We start from the raw sequence: 27788 nt of genomic DNA, 5'->3' as shown, positions 1-27788 counted from the left end.
TTGGTCTTTCCATGGTAGTGCCCTCCTCAACATTTTTACTCTCTTGGAAAGTTGTTGCTTGTTTGCTACTGATTTGGCACTCCACCTTATGGTCAATTTGGAATGTTTGAAAGATTTCTAAGACTCCCAAAAGAATATGGAGTATGTTCGAGGTTGTTGACACGATAAAAATATAGGAAATATTAACCGGTGCTCGGGGCGCTGGTTAAAGGCCTTAAATAATTAAACTATTTATTTATTTTTTAAATAGTTAATGTTAGTTTTTTCTTTCTTTCCTTGTGTTACTTAAATTTTGTTGAATTAATTTTTTTTTTTTGACAAGGTGAATTATTTTATTTATATAATAGTTTAATAACATGTTAATTTTCAAATAATAATTTATTTTCTTTCAATTCAACCCCTCATAATATTTTAGCCAGTTTAGCCATTGAATAGAAAGGAGAAAACAAATTGTACCCAAAAAAAAAAAAAGGAGAAAACAAAGTGCATAAATTGCATGCACATTATAATCAAAACTACCAATTAACCACCGTGATTCTTCTTCCGATTCCATTTTTAATTATTTTTTCTCTATTTTTATTTTTTTTATTATTCCATATTTTTTAAATCAAGACCGAACAAAGTCTGAGACTTTATTTCAGACAGATTTATTTTTGACAATGATTTCTGACAGATATTAATTGACAGGACAAAAAATAGGTGAAACTAATAATACAAGAGGTAGAAAGAAACACAGAGAAAGAAAATCAAAACTAAAACATGTCTCTTCATTCTTCATTGATTGTTGAAGAAACAAAACAAAACAAGGAAGAAGAAAGAAGAAAATTGGTTGAAGAAGTGAAGACACAATTATGGTTATCAGGACCATTGATATCAGTTACACTCTTAAATTATGGTATCAATATTATTTCACTTATGTTTGTTGGTCATCTTGGTGAGTTATCTCTCTCTGGTGCTTCCATGGCTACTTCTTTTGCTTCTGTTACTGGTTTCAGTTTATTGGTAAGTTTCTCTTCTTTTCCATTTTTTTTCCTACAAAAATTTCAGATTCAGAACAAACTAACTTATTTTTCAGTATAACTAATGTATTAATGCGAGTTTGTGTGAACTAAGGTTAAAGATTTGTTGTAGTAAGCAATTTCATGCATTCATGCAATCAGAATCGGTGGTTGTTGTTCGATCAAGATTGCGGGAAAACATTAACACAAGGAAATCAACTTTTTTTAAGGATTAGGAGTAATCAACTTGAGTCAGTAAAGAATCATGGGTTCAATCATGGTATATGTTACTAATCATGGAATCTCAAGGATAAAGATCATATTAATCAGCAAGAAAGTAAGCATAAAAATACTCATGTGGAAGATACCGATAAAAACTCATTATAGAATGAATAGATTGATAAAAGATAACTAGAGATTACAATGGTGAGAGCTATTTATAGGGGTGAGTTAGTCTAACTAACTTTTAACTATCTAACCAACCAACAAACCATAATTTACATATTAACTAACTATGGTTTATTCACTATATATATAATGTAACAATGTTAATTCGGACGAAATTTTTTGTTTACTGATTGAATTGAGTAGTGAAAACAATCTTGAAACTTCTAAAAATAGACTAAAATCTCATATTTAGAAACAAGAGGTTTAGAGGACTAAAACCATGTTTAAGTTAAACTATAGGACTAAAGCTGCATTTAATATATAATTATATTAATATGTAACAAAAAGTTTTACGCTTGTAACCGAAAAAAAAAATTATGCTTATGGTATGAGTTTTTCCCTAGACTTTATGTATCTTCCAGCTAAATTTCAAATTACTTTTTTTTTTACGGAACTCTAAATTACTATAGTCCCAAAAAACTGGAGGGTGAACACAAATTTTTTTTTTTTTTTTTACCAATTTATTGCATTGTTAATTTTTAAAGAGTTTAACGTCTAGAGATTCTAAGATCAAAGTCGCATTCAAACATAATGTTCCAGTAACTTTTTATTATGTGAGCTGCAATTATGAGTCCATTGGAGGAACTCATATTTAAGCATCGTCATTGTTATTTTTCTTTTTTCATTTTTCATTGGAGGAAATCATATTTAAGAGTTGTTCGACACTAAATGTACGCACTTCTCTCGATCGGGATTCAAACTGTTTGCTATGTTGTAAGAGGTTAGCTCATTCCATTAAACCTACTAATAGCTCCTCCTTCTCTTCTCTAAAAGTAATAATAGAAGATAAGAAAAATATAGCGAGAAAAAAAAAAAGGATTCTCTTCTTCATTCTCCATGGGAAGTCAAGAAACTTTATGGCTATCAGAACCATGAATTTCAGTTTCATTGTCATGTCCAAATCCAGGTGGGGAACCTGTCCCAAAGATTATTATGCTACTACGTGGTGGCTGAGAGTAACACATGCTAGTGTGTTTCGATTGAGGGTTTAGGAGGGGAAGGGAGTGGAGGGTTTAGTTTTATTTTTTAAACTACGGACTATATAACATGTTTTTATAAAATAAATCAAGTGTGATTGAAGTATTATATTATTGTTTATCATGTTAATATGTTGACTTTTTAAAAGACATTTCATACTGTCCTAATTTAACAATGAAAAGTGAACCCTCCCCTCCCTTCCCCTCCTAAACCCTCCATCCAAACACACCCTTAATTGTCAATTCCCGCTTGAGGCCGAGTAATGTCTTCGTGGGTCGACCGTCCCATATAGTGACTGATGTAATTAAGTCGGCCACCTCCACCTCGGTGGTGCGTATCGTATACCCTTGCATGGTATCACGAGCTCCCGATTTTGGGGTCTTGCTTCCGCGTAAATCCTAATAGTCGTAATCACGGTTTCCTCTGTTTCTATCCAACTTTGTTACGGTTTCTATCACAATTTTGTGTTTTTGTTTTATAGCCTTCATGGCATTTTTCCTCTTTCCCTTTGGCCAGTTTGTGTTTATTCAAAATAGAATTTTCTTCATTTTATTTACAACAATACGCAGTGTTTGAACACACAACCTTTGTTACGGTTCATGCGCGTTAGGAAGACCTATACTGCATATTTTGCTCCGATCATCATACGATAAGCAGCACCTCAGAAATCCAAGTCGAACATAAGAAACCCCGACACCGTCAACAGTCTTAGGTCCCTCCACACGTTGGTTTTGTGCCGGCAAGTGACGCCCACTCGAGTCGTTATTATCCACGCGTTAATATCACACACCACTCTTCTCACCGTTGTTCATCTCCAAAATCTCCGGGATTCATCATGGGATCCTCCTTTAATCTAATGTTGGTTGTTACCACAAGCCGTCAGCCTATTGGCATCAAGATCATTGTTGTAACCTCTTTATTTTTATTTGTTCGCTATTGGTGTTGGTCTCGTGTTGGTTTGTTCATTGCATTTTTTTCTTCGGAATCTCTTGTTTTCTGTCATGGAAAAAGTTAATGGAAACAATTTCGAAGTTTTTTATCTGGAAATGGGTGATAAGAGTTATTCTTGGAATACTTGGATTATTGATTTTGGTGCCACTCATCACATGACATTTGATTCTAAATATATTTTGAAGTATACTTCTTCTTCTTCTTCAGTTATTCCTTGCATAATTTTTGCATATGGTTCTCATACTCTTGCTGTTTTTTTGTGGAGATATTGAACTACACTCCTTTAAATTGAAAATGTGCTTCATGATCCCGGGTGATGAACACGTTCTCTCTGTTCATAATAATTTTGGAGTAATATTTTCTGATTCTCTTTGTGCATTTAGGATCATGCATCCGGTTAAATTATCTCTCTCATGTACCAATTGGTCAGAAGTTGTTGTCTTCTGCACTTAAGTCTTGATATCAGTGGGACACAAACTCACAAAGTTATAACTAAGAGAACAATGGAGAATTTCTTTGAACACACACCAATTTTATTGTCGAAGACTTGATGATACAATATGGTACAAGCATGTGCCTTTTATAGGCTCTTAAACTTAATGTCGGTTACTAGATTTTTCTAGCTATGGATGGTGCTAGATTATTCCTATAGAGGTGGTGTACAATCAGCACTAGATTATTCTTTTGGTTACAAGATTATTCTAGGTGGTGCTACATAATATAGATATTTTTAACTCTTAATGACAAAGAGTAACTCCAAGCTTCTATACTCTTCTAGATATTTCTTGATTTAATTTCTAACATTGCCTCCCTTAAATCAAGCTTTCATCATTCCAAACATTTTCTTCAATTTGTAAAATGACTCAATCTTCAATGGCTTTGTAAAAATATCTGCAATTTGCTCTTCAGTGGGACAGTACTCGATCACCACTTCTTTCTCAGCAATTAACTCTCGTATCTTGTGAAACCGGATGTCAATATGCTTGGACTGTCCATGAAAAACTGGATTTTTGCTCAATGCAATTGCTGACTTGTTATCACAATATATCTTTGTAGGAGTGTTCTGCTCATGATGCATCACTTCTAAAATTCTTCTCAGCCACACTGTTTGAGTAGCACAACTGGTTGCTGCTATATATTCTGCTTCTGCTATTGAAAGAGCAACCACAGGTTGTTTCTTCGAAGACCATGATATTGCACCGGTTCCTAGATGAAATGCGTACCCTGACGTGCTTTTTCTTGTTTCTGTATCTCCTGCCCAATCACTATCTGTATATCCAACAAGCTTCACATCACTATTATTACCATAAAAAATTCCTTCGGTCAGAGTACCTTTAATATAACGAAGAATCCTCTTGGCTCCTTGCAAGTGACTAACACACGGATCCTCCATGTATCTGCTAAGTAAACCAACTCCATATACTATATCTGGCCTTGTTGCAGTCAAATATCTCAAACTTCCAATCAAACTTTTGTAATGAGTTGAGTCTACCCTTTTACCATCGCTTTCTCTTGTCAGCTTCAACTTTTCTTCAACCGGCGTGGAAATTGGCTTTGAATGCTCCATCTTGAATTTCTTCAAAATATCACTTGCATACTTCTTCTGAGAGATAAAGATTCCATCCTTCTGTTGAATGACCTCAATGCCGAGAAAATAGGACATCAGGCCCAAATCTGTCATTTCAAAATAACTTATCATAGCCTCCCTGAATTCAGCGATCATCTTTGAATTGTTACCGGTGAATATCAGATCATCGACATAGAGGCACACAATAAGAACATCTCCAGGATCGATGAATTTGATGTAGAGTGTGTGCTCGAATGGACATCTCTGAAAGCCGTTTTGAATAAAATAAGAATCAATCTTTTTGTACCATGCTCTTGGCGCCTGCTTCAAGCCATACAATGCTTTCTTCAATCTATATACTTTATCCTCCTTTCCTCTAACCACATATCCTGCAGGCTGCTCAACATACACTTCTTCTTCCAAAGTACCATTAAGAAATGCAGACTTAACATCCATTTGATGTATTTTCCAGTTATTTTGAGATGAGAGTGAAATAAGCATGCGAATTGTATCTAATCTCGCAACAGGAGCAATTACTTCAAAATAATCAATACCTGGTTTTTCTTTGTAGCCTTTAGCCACCAGCCTCGCTTTATAGCGATCAATCTCACCACTGGGTTTGTACTTTGTCTTGTACACCCACTTCACTCCTATTGGCTTCTTGTCTGGTGGTAATTCAGTCAGCTCCCATGTTTTATTCTTCTCAATTGCATTGATTTCTTCATCCATAGCTTTTATCCAATTTTCATCACGCGAGGCTTCTTCAAAAGTAACTGGCTCACAATCTGCAAACAAAGCAAAGTTAATGATCTCTTCATCAGATGGGTCATTGTCGGTACCCAAAACACAATCTTGTAGTCGAGCTGGTAATCTTCGATTCCTTTTTTCTCTGTTCGATGTTTCTGGCTCATCAGGCTCATCAGGTGTTGTATCTACATGCTCATCTTCCTCTTCATAATCATTTGGAGTTACAATCGGCTCCTTTTGTGACTTTGATGACCAATTCCACATTCCTCCTTCATCAAATGTCACATCTCTACTGATGATCACCTTCTTGGTCTCTGGATTGTAAAGCTTATAGGCATTTGAATTTGAGCAGTAGCCAATAAAAATACATCTCTCGCCTTTATCATCTAACTTCTTTCTGATTTGATCTGGTACATGAGCATAAGCAATACATCCAAAAACTCTGAGGTGCCTGATTGAGGGCCTCCTTCCACTCCATGCTTCTTCGGGAGTCTTCTCTTGAACACTTTTTGTTGGACATCTGTTCAAAATATAAACTGCAGTAGCAACTGCTTCTGCCCAAAATTCCTTTGGCATTTGTTTGGCTTTCAACATACATCTCACCATATCCATGATTGTTCTGTTCTTCCTTTCAGCTACTCCATTTTGTTGAGGAGTATATCTTGTTGTCAATTGATGTTGGATTCCATGTTGCTCAAAGAAATCTGTGCCGACGAGGTATTCTTGGCCTCTGTCTGTTCTTAGTGCTTTGATTAGACAACCATTTTGTTTTTCTACGAACGCTTTGAATGTCTTGAAGGAATCAACAGCTTCTGATTTCTGCTTCAGAAAATATACCCATGCCTTTCTGCTAAAATCATCAATGAAAGTAATAAAATACCTGCATCCACTAGGTGTTGGTATTTCAACCGAGTACAAATCTGAATGAACGATCTCCAAGAGTTTCTTTGCTCTCCAAGACTTTCCGGTTGGAAATGATTCTCTATGCTTCTTTCCCATTTGACATGTCTCGCATACACCACTTGGAATTTTCACAACAGGCAAACCAGAAACATATTCTTTTCGTGACAGATAATTCAATCCAGAAAAATGAAAGTGACCAAATCTCATGTGCCACAACCAATCATCATTTGGAATTATTGAACTCAAGCAAGGAAATTGATCATGTTGAATTCTTAGAGGGAATAGGCGGTTAGGAGACATTTTTACCTTTGTGATGAATCTCCCATTTCCATCAATCAACGTGCAATAGCCTTTGTGAATCTGCATGTTGTAATCTTTCTCAGACAGCTGTCCCATGCTTAAGAGATTGTGATGAAGACCGGGAGCATAGAAAACATCACCAATAAAATTTTGCGATCCATCTTTCAATCTGATAGCAATTTGGCCTTTCCCCTCAATTGGAATATTTGAATTATTTCCAAACTTCACGGTAGATTTTACCGTTTCGTCCAGAGAAGAAAATAATTCCTTTTTCCCACACATGTGATTACTACACCCGGTGTCCAAATACCAAATATTTTCTTCTTCTGAAAGTGTATTGCTTGCTAAAAATAAACTATGTTGATTTTGAGAAGACTTGCCAAAATTTTGATATGAATTCTCTGCCATATTTGCTTGATGTTTATATCTGCAGTCAGTTGCTTTGTGCCCATACTTTCCACAATTAAAACAACCATTATTTGTTCTCTCTTGGTTGTAATAACCTCTTCCTCTGCCACGGTTATTGAAACCAAAATTGTTTCCACCTTTTCCTTGATGGGATGGATTGAAATTGTTGTAATTGTTGTCTCTCCATTGGTTGAAGTTGCCACGTCCTCTTCCTCCAAAGCTTCCTCGACCTCTTCCTCTGAAATTTCCTCTTCCTCCATTGTTGAAATTGTCACGAGCTCTGGCTTCACCCATCTGACTGGATTCAGCAACGTTGTTGAGGTTCACCTGGCTCTTCAAGGCTTCCTCCTTTACTTTTTTAGTCTTCTCCAATATTCGGTTGACATGGCTTTCAATGCTTCCTTGCAACTCTGCTACCGACAAGGTATCGGTATCATGGGACTCCAATATCGTAGTCACCACATGATCATATTTCATCGGCATGGTGCGTAGAATTTTCTCCACCACCTTGCTATCTTGAATATCTTCTCCATACACTCTCATTTTGTTGACAAGATTTATAACACGAGTAAAATATTGATCCACTGTTTCAGAACTAGACATTTCATACCTTTCGTATTCTCTACGTAGAGAATGCAGCTTTGATTTCTGAGCTTTCTCTACTCCTTTATGTGACAACTTCAATATGTCCCACGCTTCTTTCGAAGTCTTCGCATTTGCTATTTTGCCGAAAATTGAGTAATCTATTCCTTGAAGAATTTGTGATAGTGCCAGCTGGTCCCTTCTACGAGCAAGTTCATCAGCTCCTTGTTGCAAACCAGACTCCACATAGCTCCAGATGTTGTGAGCTTTAAGATGTGTTGTCATCATAAATTCCCAATAATTGAAATCTAATTCAGAATTCAATTTAGGACCGGACCAAACGATATTGAAATTATTGTTTGACATATCTTTCTCAGAATATGCTTACAATAATTTCGACACAATGAGAACTCTTTTGTTCCTCACACACTTAGACTATTTTTGACACTGACACTTGCAGGACCTAACCTGCTCTGATACCAATTTGATATCAGTGGGACACAAACTCACAAAGTTATAACTAAGAGAACAATGGAGAATTTCTTTGAACACACACTAATTTTATTGTCGAAGACTTGATGATACAATATGGTACAAGCATGTGCCTTTTATAGGCTCTTAAACTTAATGTCGGTTACTAGATTTTTCTAGCTATGGATGGTGCTAGATTATTCCTATAGAGGTGGTGTACAATCAACACTAGATTATTCTTTTGGTTACAAGATTATTCTAGGTGGTGCTACATAATATAGATATTTTTAACTCTTAATGACAAAGAGTAACTCCAAGCTTCTATACTCTTCTAGATATTTCTTGATTTAATTTCTAACAAGTCTCAGTCAAAATCTTCTTTTGCTCCCAAATATGTATTCAACACAAGCGTCTCAGTTATCCTCCATTTCCACTAAAGAAATGTATGTTTCTGTCTTTGTTTTCACATCAATCTGTTGAGTCTTTTAAATGTGATATCTGTCAGTTTTCGAAACATACGAGAACTAATTTTCCATTGAGTCTTACTAAAAGTGTTGAACCATAGGTTCTTATTTATTGTGATGTTTGAGGAACGGCCCTTGTTTCTAATATTTTCTGGTATGTGATGGTTTGTTTATCGTGTTTATGATTTTCTCGACAACTTGGATTTTCTTGATGAATAATAAGTCAAAAGTACCATAATCATGGTAAAGAATATGTCAATCATAAGGTTTCCAGCTTTACAAGTAAACATGGCATTGTCCATATGAATTCACATGTGTCGACACGCCATAACAAAATGTTGGCGAAAAAAAAGGTCCAAATTTACTTTAAGTTTCTCAGGCTATTATCTTTCAAATGTTTCTCTCAACTCTAAAAGCTTCCTTTGATCCCTTTTCCCATTACCTCTAAGACTAATAATTTTTATAATTGGAATTTCACTATTCAAACTTTAATTTAAGGTCATTATTTATCAGTTAATTTGTTTTTGCTAAAATTATTACTCCAATTTGATTCGCTACAAGGTATTGTATGTTGGGCGTTGTTATCATGATCCACTAAGATTCAACCTTTGTCATTTCGTCCAAAAATAAATTTGATTTTATTTGTTTTTTATTTAATAGATAGGAATGGCAAGTGCCTTAGATACATTATGTGGACAATCATATGGCGCAAAGCAGTACCGCATGTTAGGCATACACATGCAAAGAGCAATGTTCATTCTCATGATCGTCGCCATTCCCCTCGCGATTATCTGGGCAAACACAAGATCCATTCTGATTTTACTTGGCCAAGATCTTGAAATATCTACTGAAGCTGGAAGCTATGCTAAGTTAATGGTTCCCTGCCTTTTTGCTTACGGTCTTCTACAATGTCTCAACAGATTCTTACAGACTCAAAATATTGTATTTCCAATGATGTTTAGCTCCGCTGTTACAACATTACTTCATCTTCCTCTATGTTGGTTTATGGTATACAAATCTGGATTAGGTAGTGGAGGCGCTGCCATAGCAAGTTCTATATCCTATTGGCTGAATGTTATCATACTCGCACTCTATGTCAAGTTTTCTCCTTCATGTAAAAAAACATGGAATGGTTTTTCCAAGGAAGCACTTGCGCTAAACAATATCCCAATTTTCCTGAAGCTTGCCATTCCTTCAGCTGTAATGGTTTGGTAATCACCTTCTCTAATACTTGAGTAATGTTTAACGGAACATATTATAATAGAATTTTATTTATTGTTTTGTTACTTTATTGAACATTATTAAAATTTCATTTCTTTTTAGAGAATCTAATGTTGTTTCCTTTTTTTTTCCTCGTCGCGGCAAGCAGCATGGAAATGTGGTCATTTGAATTGATGGTTCTCCTTTCTGGTGTTCTTCCAAATCCAAAGTTGGAAACATCTGTGCTTTCTATCTGGTTGGTTGCATATTTGAGACCCTCTTCGACATTATTGTTACATTATTATTATTATTATTATTATTATTATTATTATTATTATTATTATTAATTATTATCATTATTGTTTTTATTTTTATTATTATTATTATTATTATTATTATTATTATTTCTACTACTACTGTTGTCATTATTTTCTTAACCTTTTGTTGTTAACTTGGTTCTGTCAGTTTAAATACAACAGCAGCAGTTTTTATGATCCCCTTTGGACTTAGTGGAGCTGTAAGGTTAGTATTTCTCAATTCTTATTCAATTTCGAATACAGTAGCAGCCTTACTATTTTACTTAAACATAGACTCTCTAAAACTTTTTTCTATTTGTTGTTTTCATGTTATTTTTTACTCTCTTTGTTTAGTTTTTGAATACGGTAGTGCTTGAATGATTATTGCAGCATTCGTGTTTCAAATGAACTTGGTGCTGGTCATCCACAGGCTGCGCGTTTGGCAGTTTGCGTCGTTGTAGTGATTGCCGTTATTGAGAGCATCTTAGTTGGCGGAGTGATTATACTAGTTCGTAATTTATGGGGCTACGCTTATAGCAATGAAGAAGAAGTGGTAAATTATGTAGCAACTATGATGCCAATTCTTGCCGTATCCCACTTACTAGATGGCATGCAAGCTGTTCTTTCAGGTTTTTATTTCAAACAACTTTTGATTTGATCGTCTTCACAAGATTTTAGTTAAAAACAGACCAAGACATATGGGAACTTCTAATATATATGATACAAAAAGGCTACTAATTTTGGATACTAATCAAATAATTTGAGATAGTTTGGTTATATGAATCATTTTGTTTGGAAAATCAACCGGTGCAAAAGAATAAAGATACAAAAAACGGAAACAATTAATACACGTATTTGATAACAACGTTAGACTATTTGTGCCTATGTCTCCAGACTAAAAATGTTTGTGGTTTCTTCCCATTATTTCAAACTTTGATTTTCCGATATATAACTTGTGTATTTAAATACTATGGTTCATATTAGAACATTATCGCTGAACAACACCAGCAACTATGAGCCACATCTAGCTACTAAGTGGGTAAAAAAGAGAAGGCCACCCTATTTACGCAATTAAATGTGATAGGAGAAGTTAATATACAAATAAAATCTTAAGGAACTTTTCTTCTTCAATGATATTTAGTTTTAACAAATAAAATAGTTAAACTATTATGTGATTTGTCTTTTTTTTTTTTTTTTTTTTTTTTTTTTTCACTTTGATTAACATACGAGCTACTCAAACAGGGTTAGCTTGTTTTGTAGCCTTTTTTTCTTTAAATGATCTCCTTCACTATAATTCAGGCACTGCTAGAGGATGTGGTTGGCAGAAAATTGGCGCATTTGTTAATCTTGGATCATATTATTTAATTGGGATTCCAGCCGCTGTTGTATTCGCTTTTGTACTACATATTGGCGGGAAGGTAAAAATAAATGGTCCATTCTTTCATGAAAATTGCGATCATATGATTTGGTTCAACCTACTAATAAATATTTATAATGTAGGGGTTGTGGTTGGGGATTATATGTGCCCTCATCGTTCAAGCGCTTTGTCTAATGATCATTACAATACGCACTGATTGGGAGAAAGAGGTGAAGTTATTCATTTTTATTTATAATGTGTTTCATCCTTTCATTAAATATTTATGTGATGCATTCTGGGGTGTTAACATGACTTTATTTTTTCCTATTCATTTTGTTCAGGCAAACAAGGCTACTGATAGAGTTCATAATGCAATAACAACAGAGAGCTTAGTCTCCTGAAGAAAATTAATTTTTTTTTTTTGTTTTCTCAGAGTATTTGGAAGGGGGTATATCTTTTAATGAAATGTTGAAGGAAAATAATATGTGCTGGTTATGAAAGTTACTAAATGAGATTGTGATATGTTATTGAAAATCTGTAACTTGGAACGTTTATTTGAAAAAAAAATTCCTGCCGCTAAATTTGAGGGCTATTTTTACCAATGTGTCAAGTTTATAATGGGTTGGCAGGTCACATGTGGATTAAATTTTATCATTTATTCTCTCTCTCTCATTAAAGCATTGCTTTGAAATGTAATAAAACTTAAATAAAATGAAGAAAATGAAAAGCCATAATAAATTGATTTTCTCAAAAAATATGCAATGTCGTATCACTAAGTGACTTGCCTGTTCATTATTCAAATTGACATATCAACAAAAATAAGTCGTAAATTCAATCGCTGAATTTTTTCTGAAATTTTAAAAATATGAAACTAATTTTTCATATTTAAAAATGTGATTACTAAAACCATGAATCGGTAAAATTAGGAGATCAAAAGTGTATTTAAGTCATTCTTTTAATATTTGGCGTTGGATGTTGAGGGGAAGGTAGTGTCTGGCGTTGGATATTGAAGCAGAAGGAGTGTAAGGTAGGAAAGGTTGGTAGATGGGAAGGTAATTTTGCCATTGCATATCGAGGTGGCTTAATTAGGTGTTTTTTTTCTATGGGTGGAAACATTAGTCCAAGAGTTGATGTTATTGCTTTCAGAGGCAACGTTGTCCACTGAACATGAGACGTAGCTGTGGAATATAGAAACAGTGGAGGGGTTTATACAAGTAAGTAGTTGTACTCATTTCATGTAAGTTTGCAATTACCCCAACTAGTAATGTCACATCTTGAGTCCTATGTTTTCTAACAGATTTGGAAAAGTCTGTCTCCATCATAAGTTTGTATTTTCTCTTGGCAATTGTAACTTGACATAATTCAAACCAAGATAAACTTGTTCCAGCGAGGTGTCACATCTCATTTAGATCAAACCAGGTGTATTATATGCAGCGGGTAGGTAATGTGTCTGATACTTTTGTGGTTGGGTCTAGTCATGATATCATTCAACCAGATGTACAATATTCGAAATTGTTACTAAATCAAGAAAAATGTTGCTAATTAAATCTAGTAACAATTGAACAAATTTTAGATAAAGATCATGTTACTAAAGAGCTTCAATAACATTAAAAAATGTTGCTTTTATATTTTTGTATCACTAGTAGTAGTAACGTTAAAAAATTGTCACATATTTGTAATTTTTGAGAAATGGTAAAAAGTGTTGCAAAGTTGTCTAGACTAAAAATTTGTGAATTAACCATATTTAACTTCTCTTAGACATCATTTCACTACAACATTTTTGGTCTAAAACTACGGATGAAAACCGTACCCTTAGTTGCTAAAAGCGTTGCGTTAGCTTTCAGCAATGCTTTTCTCTCCGTGATAGTCTAAGGCGTTGCTGTTTTTTTGTTGCATACAGGAAAATTAAAAACTATATAAAACTAACTAATCTAAGTTAACATTATCTTCGTATATTCAAATAACTCGGATACTCTTCACTTGTTATCTAAAATGAAACATTTATTTATAATAAATTGCATATTAGAAGAAGAGACAATTAGTTTTTCATTTACATGAAATTTTATATGTTTGATTTATTTTATAATAACTTTGAATACAACTGTCAGATTTGTTAGTTTCCTTTGATCCTTATATAATATATTAATTATATTCTTACAGCTGTTTATTGTTATAAGGCCTCACTAGTGTATTTATATGTTGATAGTTTATATATGTGGGTTTTCTAAACATAGCAATTGGAAGAGGAAGGTAGCTAGGGCACCTAGGCAACAAATGAGAGAGATGATGATTGGCATATGCAGAAAGGATATTACAGAAGAAGTAAAGAAACAGCTATGGCTGGCAGTGCCAATGGTATTTGCAAGTGTGTTTCAATACAGCTTACAAATGATATCTCTCATGTTTATAGGCCATTTAGATGATGAGGTGCTTCTAGCTGGTGCTTCTTTGGCAAATTCATTTATGAACGTCATTGGTATAAGTGTATTGGTACGTTCAGATTTTCTTTAGTTATATTTCCCAACAAGTATAAATTTCACTGCAATTTTTTGCTTGTTCTTGAAATATAGGAAATTTTGCTTTGATCTTGACTATTATTTGTTTTAAAGTTAGTCTCCTATATTATGTGGATTATGTGTATTTCCATCACTGATATATGTATGAATCATATGCAATTACTAAAAACTAACAAAATCTTTAAACATTCTTGTGTTTGTGTGCATTTTATTTAATTATTTTTTATTGTTCATCAGGAGAGCTACTTCCTCCTTGTCGATGATTCTCACAAAGAGGAGTGTTATTTACGCTCTCTTTCTAATACTTACTCTTTTATTTGGTAATATTCATGTGGGTATCACACTTTTGATACTGGATCCCACATAAAGTGGTAAGACCCACATATGTTTTACTCAATAGGAGAATGAATGTTAAAGAGAGTTCTAGAAAGATAGTGTTTCTAAGATTTCCTTCTTACAAATTGATTTCGTCTCGACGTACACATTCGGATAGGGAAAAAAGAAAAAAAATGATGGCATCCAAATGATTGCATCTAGAGAAAACTGTTTTTTTTTTTTTTTTTGTCTAAATGTTTTTGTAAACGTGTTTGCTTTTCAGGAAGTTGTTTGGGGTAAAAGTAATTCTCTTCCTTCGTTTGTTTTATATTTTTTTTTTTTGGAATGGTTTGATGAAACTTTCACAATTAACCCTCCAATTTAACGTGTTTTAAATAGTATAGAATCTTTATTTTGTCCAAATAAAGAAGGTGTGCACTGCTAACCTACACCTTCATCATTTTGATCGGTTATAAATAAACAACCTCACACACACAAGTATATATATACATTGTTTCCCTTCAAAAACCAAAAACTTGTGACTATTTTATTTTATGTTCTTATAAAAAAAGCTAAAATATGGTTTTGGTTCATGCAAATATGCCTCGTTTTGGTTTTAGTCCCTGTAAATTTTTTTTGTTGTTTTTGGTCCTTGCAAAATATTTTGTTTTTGAAAATAGTCTCTCCAGGGACTATTTTCAAAAGTAAAATATTTTGTAGGGACCTTTTTAAAAATCAAGATTTTGCAGGGACTATATTTCTAATAAATGGGTTCAGTCATCATGTGTCACGTGCGCAAATTATCACAAAAGTGGGGCCAGGGACCAAAACTAAAACGAGATATATTTGCAGGGACCAAAAGCAACAAAAAAAATTACAGGGACAACCAAAACGGGACATATTTACAGGGACCAAAACCATATTTTAGCCTATAAAAAAATATGTGATAAAATTTTATATACTATCTATATTATTAAACAAAATTTATTGTCTCAGTTCAATAGATTTCTGAATCCGTCATAGAATACCATACTATAATTTTATTTTTTTTCTCAAGACCATATAATAATATTATTCTCTCAACTATGTCTAAAAGTCGTGATTGTGATTTAAATTGTTCACTTAAAAGATTTATTTTGTTATTTTTTGAACTATTATCAACATAATATGATATGTCACACTCATTTTTATGCATGTTTTAAAACCTCAGTAGTTTAGCATTTGGAAGAGTCATCATAACTCAAGATTCGTCTAATATTATATACTAATGTTGGAAGAGTCATAACATAGTACTCCTCCCTATACATTCTATAATAGAGGCATTCGAATTGCAATTACAAATATGCAACAATTTGTACACCAATCATATGATAAAATGAAAAAAAAAATAACATGCACCTACAAAATACTAAACAGAGAATTATCATGTAAAGCTAGCACCAAAGATATACTTCTGCACAGAATGAGTACCCTTTCAGCACCAAATACTGTAGCACTTGAATCAAAATCAATTTTGACAAACATTCCAACATGACTTAACAAATTAAAAATAGAAAAAGCATCTCCCTGTGAGAAACAATTTAAGCTAAAGAGTTTTTGACTTGCTACCCTACTAATTTCTTCTCGTGAGGAGAACACATGGAACATTTCTTTAGAAGCTTAGCTAAGTTGTTCTTTCTACATGTATCTCTTTCAAATCAATCAATGAAATTATCTTTGAACACTAAAATTATTTACTTTTTCTCTCTAAACGATTCATTTACTTAGTTTATGTTTGAATTGACACTGAATTTGGCGAAGTCACAGAGACCCCATGATTTTGTTGAAGCTCTAAAGTGCTGTTTGCCTAAAATAACGGTAAAATACAGTGGTTTTGTCAAACTTACCATCAATCCACATGTGTTAGATTTATATTGGTTTCAGAAAATCATTCTTTTATATCTATTTTTCTCCTTGTGCTAACTTGTACTTACCACTCATTTAGATAGGTTTCGCATGTGCACTGGAAACTTTTTGTGGTCAGTCCTTTGGAGCACAAAAGTATCATATGGTGGGCATACACTTGCAAAGAGCGATACTGATAAACATGCTTCTTACTATACCTCAGTCCATTATTATGCTAAACTTAAAGCCTATTCTAATTTTTTTACATCAAGACCCAAAGATAGCAACAGAAGCTGAATTATACGGAAGATATTTGATTCCAAACATTCTTGCAAGTGGTATTCTAAAATGCATTGTTAAATTCCTACAAACTCAAAACATAGTATTTCCTTTGTTGGTAGCTTCTGGAATTACTAGCTTGTTACATTGTCTCAACTGTTGGATTTGGATTGTAAAACTAAGGCATGGAATCAAAGGAGCAGCAATTGCAACTTGCATGTCAAATTGGACATACACAGTGTTATTAGTATTTTACATCAAATTCTCATCTTCTTGCAAAAGTACATGGACTGGTTTTTCAAGAGAGTCATTGCATAACATCCCTCAATTCCTCAGGATTGCTTTTCCTTCAGCAATCATGGTCTGGTATGATATTTGTTACCGGAAGTAGTTAATATTCTTCTTCAAAAATGAAAGTGATTGAATGTAGTGGCGTATCCAGAATCTTGAGTGCATACTATTTACCTTTAATTAATAATATATAGTCATATATTTTTAAAAAATTAAATGCATAAATATTAGAATCATGAAATTTTAATACAATTTCTCAAATAAATTAGATGCATCTCTATTTGACCGTTAATAATGATTTTCCATGCCACTTTTACTAAACAAAATCAAACTTAATGTAAGTTTTTGTATTACTTTCAATTTACATAATTAGAAAACCGAGTATATGACCTCAACAATGAGAAGTATATAGAGGAGAGTGTGTGTGTTGGATATCAGCAAGTGTGAGACACCAACTTCATTTTTCGAAGTGTGCTAGAGGCATATCATAAAAATTTAATTTGTATACATCGAAAATGTAATACTTTTTTACACACACAACAAACAAAATCATTATGTCTGTTTGCAAAGATATTTTAGAAACAAGCCTAAAAAAGTGTAATTATAGTGTGAGTTGATTGGATACTGTGAAAAAAATTACACTATACACTTAATTGTGACAGTACATTAATAAACAACCAAAGTTCGTATGTTCTAATTGTTCAATGTATTCCCTTTTACAGCTTAGAATCTTGGATGTATGAAATAATGGTTCTCCTCTCTGGTACTCTTCCTAATCCAAAATTGCAAACTTCAGTGCTTGCTATATGGTTAGTTTTTTTATTTAAGATATAAGGAATGTCCCATTGTGTGTTATGATTGTGATATATAGCATGGCATAATCACATTGATATTTATTTGTTTGAATATCATGACACCATGCCATCCTTATTACTAGATGATGGAATTTAATTGAATTTTTACTCCCTTATATTACCACGCTTATGGCAGTCATGGAAATAATATCTCCTTTTAAAATTGCATTTTTTGGTCCATCGAGTATCACACTTGTAGAAATTTTGGTCCCAACCTAGATTTTTCGTCCCAAAATTGGTGGTGTATCAAGTTTTTTGGTCCCTAAAGTATCTACTTTATAAGCTTTTGTGTGAAAAAAAAAATTGAAGCACTCCCTTTTTCTCTGATTCTTTTTCTTCATTTCCTTTTGAAAGCATTTAGGGTTCTTTGACTCATGAGATTTGAAAATTAAAGTTCTTAACTTCATATTTTTGTAATGTCCGCTAACTTTTTTTTCATGTCACCAGTTTTTCGTGGCCAAAAATCTAAGTTGAGACCATAATTGAAACATCAATCTATTATTGTTGTTGTTACAAAATAGAGAACCAAAAGGGCAATTAAATCATACTGTTATTGTTGTTTCCTTCGTCATTATAACTACTACTATTATGATCATCATCAATTTTTTGGTCACTTGGACTTGTCAGCATGAATATAGCATCAGTTGTGTGGATGCTTTCCTCTGGATTCACTGGTGCTGCAAGGTTAGTATTTATTATACAGCTTTGAGTTCAATCATAACCTCACAATTTTCCTTTGCTTCAGTGCGTGTTAGTCCGTAGTTCCATTAGTGTTTGCGCCATTCTTGCAGCATTCGTGTTTCAAATGAATTAGGAGCTGGTAATCCAAGAGCTGCACATTTGGCCGTGTGTGTCGTTGTGGTGCTTAATATTACTGAGGCCTTCTTCGTTGGAACTGTGATGATATTGTTACGAAATATATGGGGCTATGCATATACCAAAGACATTGAAGTTGTCAAACAAATAGCAATTATGTTACCAATTCTTGCAGTATCCTACTTTCTGGATTCACTACAAAGTGTTCTTGGAGGTTAATTTCTCTCAATCCCAGTTTCTTTGATTCATTGTCTACATAGGGGCAAACTCAATCCCAATTTCAAGACATTGTCCTGGATTAAAACTCTATAATTGTAACGTCGTGATACATGCTAATTTTACTGTTTTTTTTTTCTCCGTTATTGAACTTTAGACATACTTTAATGTTCCAAGTTCGACGGTGTATGACGACAACTCAATTAGTTGAAACAATTTTCTTTCATGGCTATATCCAGGCATTGCTAGAGGATCTGGTTTGCAAAAAGCTGGTGCAGTTGTCAATTTGGGGTCATGCTATTTAGTTGGGATTCCAGCAGCCATAATATTTGCTTTTGTATTGCATATCGGTGTGAAGGTAATTAAAAAATGAATTGTGAACATGGATACCTCGTATGTGATACTGTTTATCTCTATATCTCTTACTTTTTATCTTTTACAACTTACACTTATTTCAAAATTATACGTAAAAACCAATTGATGGAATTTGACATCAAAAAAATTTGATGTCAATATTATTTCTCATAAAAAATAGTGAATTATTTTGTAACATATTGTTCTCATATGATTTCACCTCATTCATGCTAAATATATGTTTCATCTAGGGGCTATGGTTGGGGATCCTATGTGCAGTCATTGCTCAAGCGTTTTCTCTAATGTTGATTACATTACGACTAGATTGGGAGAAAGAGGTTAACTTATGAATTTTTCTTAATTGATATTTTTGACCCTTTTGATAATTGTGTGTTTAACATATCTTTATATTTTTGTCAGGCAAACAAGGCTAGAGATAGAGTCTATAAATCTATAACACCAGAGAGCTTAGTCACATGAAGAATATTACTTATATTTTAGCTTCTTAATGTACTAGAATAGGATATCTTTTTTCTACCAAAAAAATGAATGGGATATCTATTAATGTTATGATTTTTATAAAACAAATTTGTTAGGAAATACAGGCTCTTGATGTTTTGATGAATTATATTTGGTACTCATTATAATTTTCTTCTCTCTTTTCTTATGAAGTGTTTTTTTGTTTCTTGTGTAGTGTTTTTTTCCAAAAAATAATTATGTTAATTCTAGAAATCAATGTGGCACAAGTGATAGATATTCGAGCCCATTATCCAATTAGTTTGATCAATTTTACAAAATGTATATTTATTGTCATTATTCTTGCATCCCGTTATAACACAGGGGTTTGAATAGGGGACCTGAAAAATCATGTGTAAGTACTTTACTGCTCGGCTGAATGAAATATGATATCATATAGCGCATATCTTAAAATATGCATCCATGTTTCCTTTCATCATGCTTTTAGTGTTAAAAGTGCTATTAGATGTGTGCTTTAGTTTGTGTTTCAAGTGTTATGTATTTATGATCTCGAAGTGTAATCTCATTTGTGATTGTGAGTGTTTGAGTCTCTGTTGACTTATCAATTTAACTTTGTTTTTCATTGGATTTGAATGAAAAAAATCACTGGAAGTTTGTATTTTTTTGAAGGGAAGTAAAGTTAAAGCATATAGCTTAGAATTGGTTAGGATTCTTAAAGTGCTTTAAGAAAATAATAAAACCCTTTTTTTTATACAAAAAAAAAATAAAAAACTCACCGAAGCGATAAGTGGTAATAGTTGACTGAACGAGATTAATAGGGACAGATGGTTTTTAAAAGTGATTTGTGACTTCAGTTACAATTTGAAACCCTAGTTCCTAGTTGTTAAGTGATTTATGAACCCTAGTTCCTTGGTGTGAAGCGATAGTTAAATGCTTTGAAAGCGTCGAGAACCCTAATTCCTTGGTGTGAAGCAGTTGTAAATTGATTTTGAATTCAAGAGATTTGGGAGAGGAAAACTGAGTTGTGTTCTGACATGCTCATGATTGATTCTCAAAAGGAAGATGCAATCGATTGTCTAAAGGAAGGATTCGAGATTAGGAAGAGGAGTGTTTCGAGCGATTGTGAGTGTGAGAGAAAATGGGTGAAGAGTTCTTTTGTGAGAGTGAGTTCTTTGAGAGCAAGTAACAAATTATGAGAGTAACACACACGAGTGAGGAAGTGAGAGAAAATGAAAATAAATTAAAACAAATTTTATTTTGACAAAGTTTTGACCTAAATTGCAAATAAAAGGAAATTATACAAAAGAAAGCTACACACCTACAAGTGTTTCATTTGTTACAAGAAAATTACAAACAAGCAAATAAATATACATTTGGTAAAATTGATTCAAATCTTCTCATTTTCTTAAGAAGCCTTGAGGTCTACATCATTGCAGACCGTAAAAGAGTATGAACAAATGTTCTTATATGATTATGGTTTGCTTATCATATCTAAAATATTTTTATTCTATTGAAAAAATGTAGCTATATTGTTTCTCTGTTTTTTTTTTTTAACAATAAACCTACATTGTTCATCCCTGACAACCTATTCATAAATTATAATACAAAAATCATGATACAAAAAATGACATATTGTCATGATCTCAGCTATTACAATCACCCTATTAAGTTACAAAAAACCTTTTAAACTATGTCTTTTACCAATCTTTATTTTATCCCATAACCTGTCATGTGGAATTAAAACTCCCAGCAGTTTCTACAATGCCATTTGCAATATAAAAATCATTAATAACAAATAAATAAATAAAAACTTCACAATTGCAATACTTTGTGTTTCATATGAAAGAAATCTGTTAAAAAGAATTTCAACGTCGCCATCATTTAGCTAACTAATCGTAAAATATCAATCATAAAATTATTGTATATTTGAATTTCACGATTGGACAGCAAACCAATGATGATGACTTCGGATTTTTTTAACAGAACCATCCATTAAAGAAAAATAGTATTGTAACCGAGGCATATTTTTTTGTTATTTTCTACTAGAAGTGACATTTGGGGGAGTGTTAAGGGGCTTTCATCCAGCATTAGTATAATAATTTTCTAGCTAGGAATTATTATTTTGTGTTTAAAATTTGTAGCATTCAGTTTTAAAATAATTGGTACAAGTCTCCAACTTGTATACATATATGCAGCTATTTAGTGTTATAAGGTCTCACTTGTATTTATTTATATATTGATAGTTATATATGTGGGTTTACAAAAGAGAGCTATTAGCAGAGGGAGGTAGCTAGCTAGGGCATAGCCAATAAGAGAAAGATATGATAATTGGCTTATGCAGAAAAGATATCACAGAAGAGGTGAAGAAGCAGCTATGGCTTGCAGTGCCAATGATATTTGCAAGTGTGTTTCAATACAGCTTACAAATGATATCTCTCATGTTTATAGGCCATATGAATGATGAGGTGCTTCTAGCTGGTGCTGCTTTGGCAAATTCAGTTACGAGTGTTTTTGGTTATAGTGTATTGGTATGTCATATTTTCTGTCATTGAAGTATTTCCTCTAAAATGTTTGTTGTTTTTAGTTCTTGCTAAATAGAAAATTTTGCTTTGATCAATATTGTCATTATATTTTAGTAATGGAGTATTATGAAGCACGGATACATATACGGACAACAAACATGACACGAACACTGACACGCTAAAACCGATAATAACTTTAAAAAATCACATAAATCAATGGAATCATATGTGTCAGTGTCATGTCGGTGCCGAATACCGGTGCGTGTCCAACATCGGGATACGCCTAATCCGAAGAGCGTCCGTGCATCATAAAAGGCAGGAATGTAAATTTTTAACTTCATTAATAATTTATAATCACAATGGGACCAAAAATCTTTTTATATATTTATATTGATCCTTGGGATAACTTATGATCATCTCTCATTTAGGTAGGTTTCTCATGTGCACTAGAAACATTTTGTGGTCAATCATATGGAGCACAAAAATACCATATGGTGGGAATACACTTGCAGAGAGCCATATTGATAAACATGCTTCTTACTATACCTCAGTCCATTATTTTGGCAAACCTAAGGCCTATTCTAATTTTTTTATATCAAGACCCAAATATAGCTGCAGAAGCTGGATTCTATGGAAGATATTTGATCCCAAACGTTTTTGCAAATGCTATTTTTAGTTGTATAGTAAAATTTCTACAAACTCAGAACATAGTAGTTCCTATGTTGCTAGCTTCTGGAATTACTAGCTTGGTACACTTTCTCAACTGTTGGATTTGGATTATAAAATTAAGGCATGGAATCAAAGGAGCTGCAATTGCAACTTGCATTTCAAATTGGCTTTACACAGTGCTACTAGTACTTTACATAAAATTCTCATCTTCTTGCAGAAGTACTTGGACTGGTTTCTCAAGGGAGTCATTGCATAACATCCCTCAATTCCTCAGGATTGCTTTTCCTTCAGCAATCATGGTCTGGTATGATATTTGTTACTGAACCAAAATTGGCTTTTATATCGATATGGATGAAAACTTGCAAGAATTTAATTTTAAAATTTGATCTGACTTATCCTTACAAAATCGACTTATTATAAGGTGCGGGAAGAGTTTTAAACTTTTTTCAGACTTTATCTATTTTAATTGTGAGACTAGAGTCTTCTCAAGAACATTTGTTTGTCCCAAAATATAAGTTCATTTGCAAATTTCTAGATGCATTAATTTATTACTCCTTTTGTAAGTGATATAGTTACAAAAGCCAAGGACAAACAATATCATATATATAGTTACAAAAGTAGTAATATAAAAGGGTAATAACCCTAAAGAATATCATATTGTTTGTCCTTGGCTTTTGTAACTACATCACTTTTGATATTTGAAAAATTCATATAAACCCTAAAAAGCCCCCTAGAACTTTCTGCAATACAATTTATAAGTTTTCCCAAACTAAGAGGATTTTGTATTATGAAGGAAACTGAACCCCCCAAACCCCTTCCCTTATAAAGCCATCTATTTCATCTATATATCCCTTCATATTTTCCAAAGTCCTCCCCTCCTTTCCCTTTCGAACTCTCTATCAAAGCCTAAAAGAAATAATTAACTAACATGAAAATTCAAAGGGCTCTAAAAAAAAGGGAAAATAAATTTTTTATATATTGGAACTAACAGAATTTTACAAAATCAAGTAGTGATATGAATAGATTCATTCTTTATAAATTATTTTCAGACTTTATCTTTTTTCACTGTGGAGTTAAGTTTTTACCAATAAAAAGTTAGTTTCTAAACTACTTGTGACACTTGACATAAAGAAACAGCCAAAGTTCATAAGTTCTAATTGTGTTGTGTGTTATACTTTTGCAGCTTAGAATCATGGATGTATGAAATAATGGTGCTCCTATCCGGTACTCTTCCTAATCCAAAATTGCAAACATCGGTACTTTCTTTATGGTAAGTTTTTTAGTTCAGATCTAAGCAATACACCATTGTGTTTGTTGTTGTTTTTTTTTTTTTTTGTTTTGTTAAACTATTGTTGGTGGCTTTCTTTCGTCAGCATGAGTATAGCAGCAGTTGTGTGGATGATTTCCTTTGGACTAAGTGGAGCTGCAAGGTCAGTATTAAATATTTTTAGTACAATGCAACCTCACAACTTTCTTTTGTTTTTTCTTTCTTATAAAGAGCCTAACAGAAAAGAGAAATTGTAGGTTCAAACCCACATCCTCACACATCAAATACAACTATAGTCTTTTACTATCTTCGCGGACAAATTTTCCTTATTTTAGTGTAGTAGTTTCATAATTGCGTATGTTCTTCTTGCAGCGTTCGTGTTTCAAATGAACTTGGAGCAGGTAATGCTAGGGCTGCACGTTTGGCAGTGTGTGTTGTTGTAGTGATTGTTGTTACCCAAGCAATCTTAGTCGGAACAGTGATGATACTGTTACGCAATATTTGGGGGTATGCTTATACCAGTAAAGTTGAAGTGGTTAAACAAATAGCAATTATGCTTCCAATTCTTGCAGCTGGCAACCTCATTGATGCACTACAAAGTGTTCTTGCAGGTTAATTTCTCTTAATCACCATTTCTTTGATTTAAAAGCACCAATACAATGATGGAATGTTTTTGATGTGCTTGAGTAACATAGAATCCAGCTACATGTGCTTGCTTAATAAATTATTTATTTCATAGGTAAATATTAGTAAGTTAATGTTTATCTTAGTTTTTAAGATGAAACACATGACATTTGTGTTCAGAACTCGTACAATGTCTCTTCTCACCGACCAAAGTATCTATGAGGAACAGAATGATAAAAATTACGGATATCATTTACAAAGCATAAAATTAAAAGAATATATCATTTACAATTCAAAAAATCATTTTTGGTTTTCTTTCATTTTATTTATGTTATTAAACTCTATCATGGTACCTACAGTTTGCAAAGCTTAATTAGATCCATATAGTTTTTTTTTTTTTTTTAATTAACTGCAAAATTTTATTAGAAATAGGAACGAAGTATAAAGAGTACTTAACTCACAATTTTAGAAAAGTACAAAGGGCACCCGACCCGCAAAAAACAAACCCTCCAATCAAGAATTACGACAAAGGAAGCTGTTTGAAAACCATTCAAAATACATACAAGACCCCCTTTTAACCTTATAAGAAACCACCTCCAAGAAGTATATTTGATGGCTTCCACAATTTCTTCCACCTCTGGGTTCTTTGAGGTAAAAATAATCTCATTACAGACTCTCAAAACTCCCAAATTGTAGTGTGCCAAATAAGGATTAACCTTTTGTGTGTTTTTTCGACCAAGATGAGGATGAGAAGCATTCTTGGATAGACACTACATTTCCAGGTAAAATCACACCCATTCTGATTCACTTAAAAATCAAATACCATTCCCTTCCAACAAAACTACATCGACAAAATAAATGGTCCTCTACTTCAGATTCGCATTACACCTCACAATACAAGTTCGTTCGTTCCAATAACACACCTCGTCTTAATAAGTTATCATGGGTAGGAAGTCTTCCTAAAATCAATTTCCAAGAGAATAGTAGAACCTTTTGTGGCGCAAGACTAGATCCATTGCTTCTAATCCTCATTCTCAATCTCCTTTGCTTACCACTACAATATTGTTGGTTGGTCCTTTGAAAATAATGACAAGAGCTCCAACAATGGTGCTTGCTAACATTTTAGTATTTTCTCTATGCGAACTTCAATCATAATTTCATCTTTTGTTGTATCATGGCAACAACACAATCAGTTCAAATGATTTTCTTTCTTGGCTACAAATTCAGGCATTGCTAGAGGATCTGGTTGGCAAAAAGCTGGTGCGATTGTCTATTTGGGGTCATGCTATTTAGTTGGGATTCCAGCAGCCATAATATTTGCTTTTGTACTGCATACTGGTGTTAAGGTAATTAAAAAATGGTGCATTCTTTTGCAAAAAAATAATAATTATCATATGATTTCATTTCATTCAACTTGCTAATTCAAATAAATGCTGCACGTAGGGGCTATGGTTTGGGATCATATGTGCACTCATTGCTCAAGCCTTTTCTCTAATGATCATTACATTACGCACTGATTGGGAGAAAGAGGTTAACTTCTGGTTTTTTGTTAATTGATCTAATGCATCCTCAGCTTTCATCAAGTGCATGTTAAGATTGTCTGCGACTTCCTAACCAAAAAATAAATAAATTGTTCACGACTTCACGAGAATCATGTGCCATCACGATTTTGTCCAAGTAGCCGCGATCTAAACATGTACTAAATCATGTGATGCATTGTTTGATACTGACATGCCTTTATTTTATTTTCAGGCAAACAAGGCTAAAGATAGAGTTTATAAATGTATAACACCAGAGAGTTTAGTCTCATGAAGAATATATGACTTTTTACTTTTATTTCCTTAATTAATGTACTTACATGGGAATTGGGATATCTTTTAATGTAATGATTTTTATAAAAATGTATTTTGGGAATAGACATTGCTTGCTCATTAGCGTTTTCCTTTTTTGTTTGGTTTTTTCTAGATTACCTTTGAAGAATGGTGGGTAATTTACCCACCAATCAATGAAAATGAGCAATTTGTTGGTGGGGTCAAGATAGTTCATGGATACCACTTAAACATGTGCTTATGTGGCTAATGTGTTTTTGTTTTCTTTCTAACATGTAGTGTTTTCTCCTAAAAGAATTATCATAACTCTATGTTGCTGGCTTTTCAATTTGTATATTATTGAAATCACGAATTTACTTTAGAGTTTTGACGTACCAAGTCAACAATAACTAAATCATTCGAAAACCCGACTTAAAATGTCTTTTCTGCAGTAGTGTATTTGTGTTAAACTTGGATTATTCTTGACTGGATCAATCGCATATGTGTAGAAAGTTTTTCGCTTTAAAAGTCATAAATTTATTAATTTTTGATATTTATGTGAACTATAGAAACACAATGAATAAGATATTTATATTTTCTTTTTGGTATTGAAGTTATTTTTATTTTCTAAAAGCACTTCAAGAATTCCAAGCAACCCTTCAAGATATAAAAACACTTATAAAATATTAAGGTGTGCTGACCTCTCTGTATTTGTTTCAATATTAAATTTAACTACCCATAGTAACAAAAAATCACAATGTTGATATTTGGCAATATTAAGTGGATGGAAATCAGTGCACTCAATAGTTCGTACATCCAAGTTTAACACACATAGCAAACAAATCCTAATGTCCGATTAAACAAAGCTACAAATGACCAAGTAAAAATGGATTAAAATATGCGAGTTTATTTATATATCAGCTTTGTAATGTCATATCTAAAATACAAGCGAATGAAATAAGAGATTTTCTAATATAACAGTAGAAAATAACATATCTCCAAATATTTCTCATTAGATCATTTCAAAGATTATAATATCTAATATGTAGACTATTGATCACCTAATTAAGGTTATATATGTCCAAATTATGAAACAAATATTTCCTAATGATTTTAGATCATTAATCATATTATACAAAACTCTTATTCAAGTAGGTGCATAAATATTGATCATTCTTGACTTGCGTGTAATTGGGATCTTGAAATCACTCAACGAGAATTTCCTTG

At 33.0% G+C, this 27788-nt stretch overlaps 3 protein-coding genes across 7 annotated transcripts; all 3 read left to right on the top strand.

Moving 5' to 3' along the window:
* The first annotated feature begins 716 nt into the window (after positions 1-716).
* Positions 717-12267, top strand: LOC25496789 (protein DETOXIFICATION 16). Its single transcript, XM_013597491.3, has 8 exons — positions 717-1002; positions 9477-10027; positions 10186-10272; positions 10482-10538; positions 10703-10941; positions 11612-11730; positions 11813-11899; positions 12011-12267. The coding sequence occupies exons 1-8, from the start codon at positions 760-762 to the stop codon at positions 12068-12070; spliced, it is 1443 nt and encodes a 480-aa protein (XP_013452945.1). The 5' UTR covers positions 717-759; the 3' UTR covers positions 12071-12267.
* A 1599-nt stretch (positions 12268-13866) lies between these two features.
* LOC25496788 (protein DETOXIFICATION 16) lies at positions 13867-19841 on the top strand. Of its 4 annotated transcripts, none has more exons than XM_024785765.2 (9): positions 13867-14159; positions 16307-16357; positions 16485-17029; positions 17677-17763; positions 18436-18492; positions 18600-18838; positions 19080-19198; positions 19446-19532; positions 19615-19841. In XM_024785765.2, exons 1-9 carry the CDS (start codon positions 13944-13946, stop codon positions 19672-19674), a joined length of 1461 nt encoding a protein of 486 aa, XP_024641533.1. In that variant the 5' UTR covers positions 13867-13943; the 3' UTR covers positions 19675-19841. The 4 variants fall into 4 exon arrangements, with proteins under 4 accessions (XP_024641533.1, XP_024641532.1, XP_013452944.1 ...); XM_024785764.2 differs by having other exon boundaries at positions 16301-16357; XM_013597490.3 differs by lacking the exon at positions 16307-16357 and having other exon boundaries at positions 13868-14159; positions 19615-19674.
* Positions 19842-21890: 2049 nt separating this feature from the next.
* LOC25496787 (protein DETOXIFICATION 16) lies at positions 21891-26896 on the top strand. Of its 2 annotated transcripts, none has more exons than XM_013597489.3 (8): positions 21891-22199; positions 22622-23166; positions 24046-24132; positions 24236-24292; positions 24502-24740; positions 25981-26099; positions 26197-26283; positions 26506-26896. In XM_013597489.3, the coding sequence occupies exons 1-8, from the start codon at positions 21993-21995 to the stop codon at positions 26563-26565; spliced, it is 1401 nt and encodes a 466-aa protein (XP_013452943.1). In that variant the 5' UTR covers positions 21891-21992; the 3' UTR covers positions 26566-26896. The 2 variants fall into 2 exon arrangements, with proteins under 2 accessions (XP_013452943.1, XP_024641586.1); XM_024785818.2 differs by lacking the exon at positions 21891-22199 and having other exon boundaries at positions 22814-22942; positions 23080-23166; positions 26506-26892.
* The last annotated feature ends 892 nt before the right edge of the window (positions 26897-27788 follow it).

This window comes from Medicago truncatula, chromosome 6 (genome assembly GCF_003473485.1).
Source record: "Medicago truncatula cultivar Jemalong A17 chromosome 6, MtrunA17r5.0-ANR, whole genome shotgun sequence".
Taxonomy (NCBI): domain Eukaryota; kingdom Viridiplantae; phylum Streptophyta; class Magnoliopsida; order Fabales; family Fabaceae; genus Medicago; species Medicago truncatula.
This window is presented reverse-complemented; position numbering and strand designations above follow the sequence as displayed.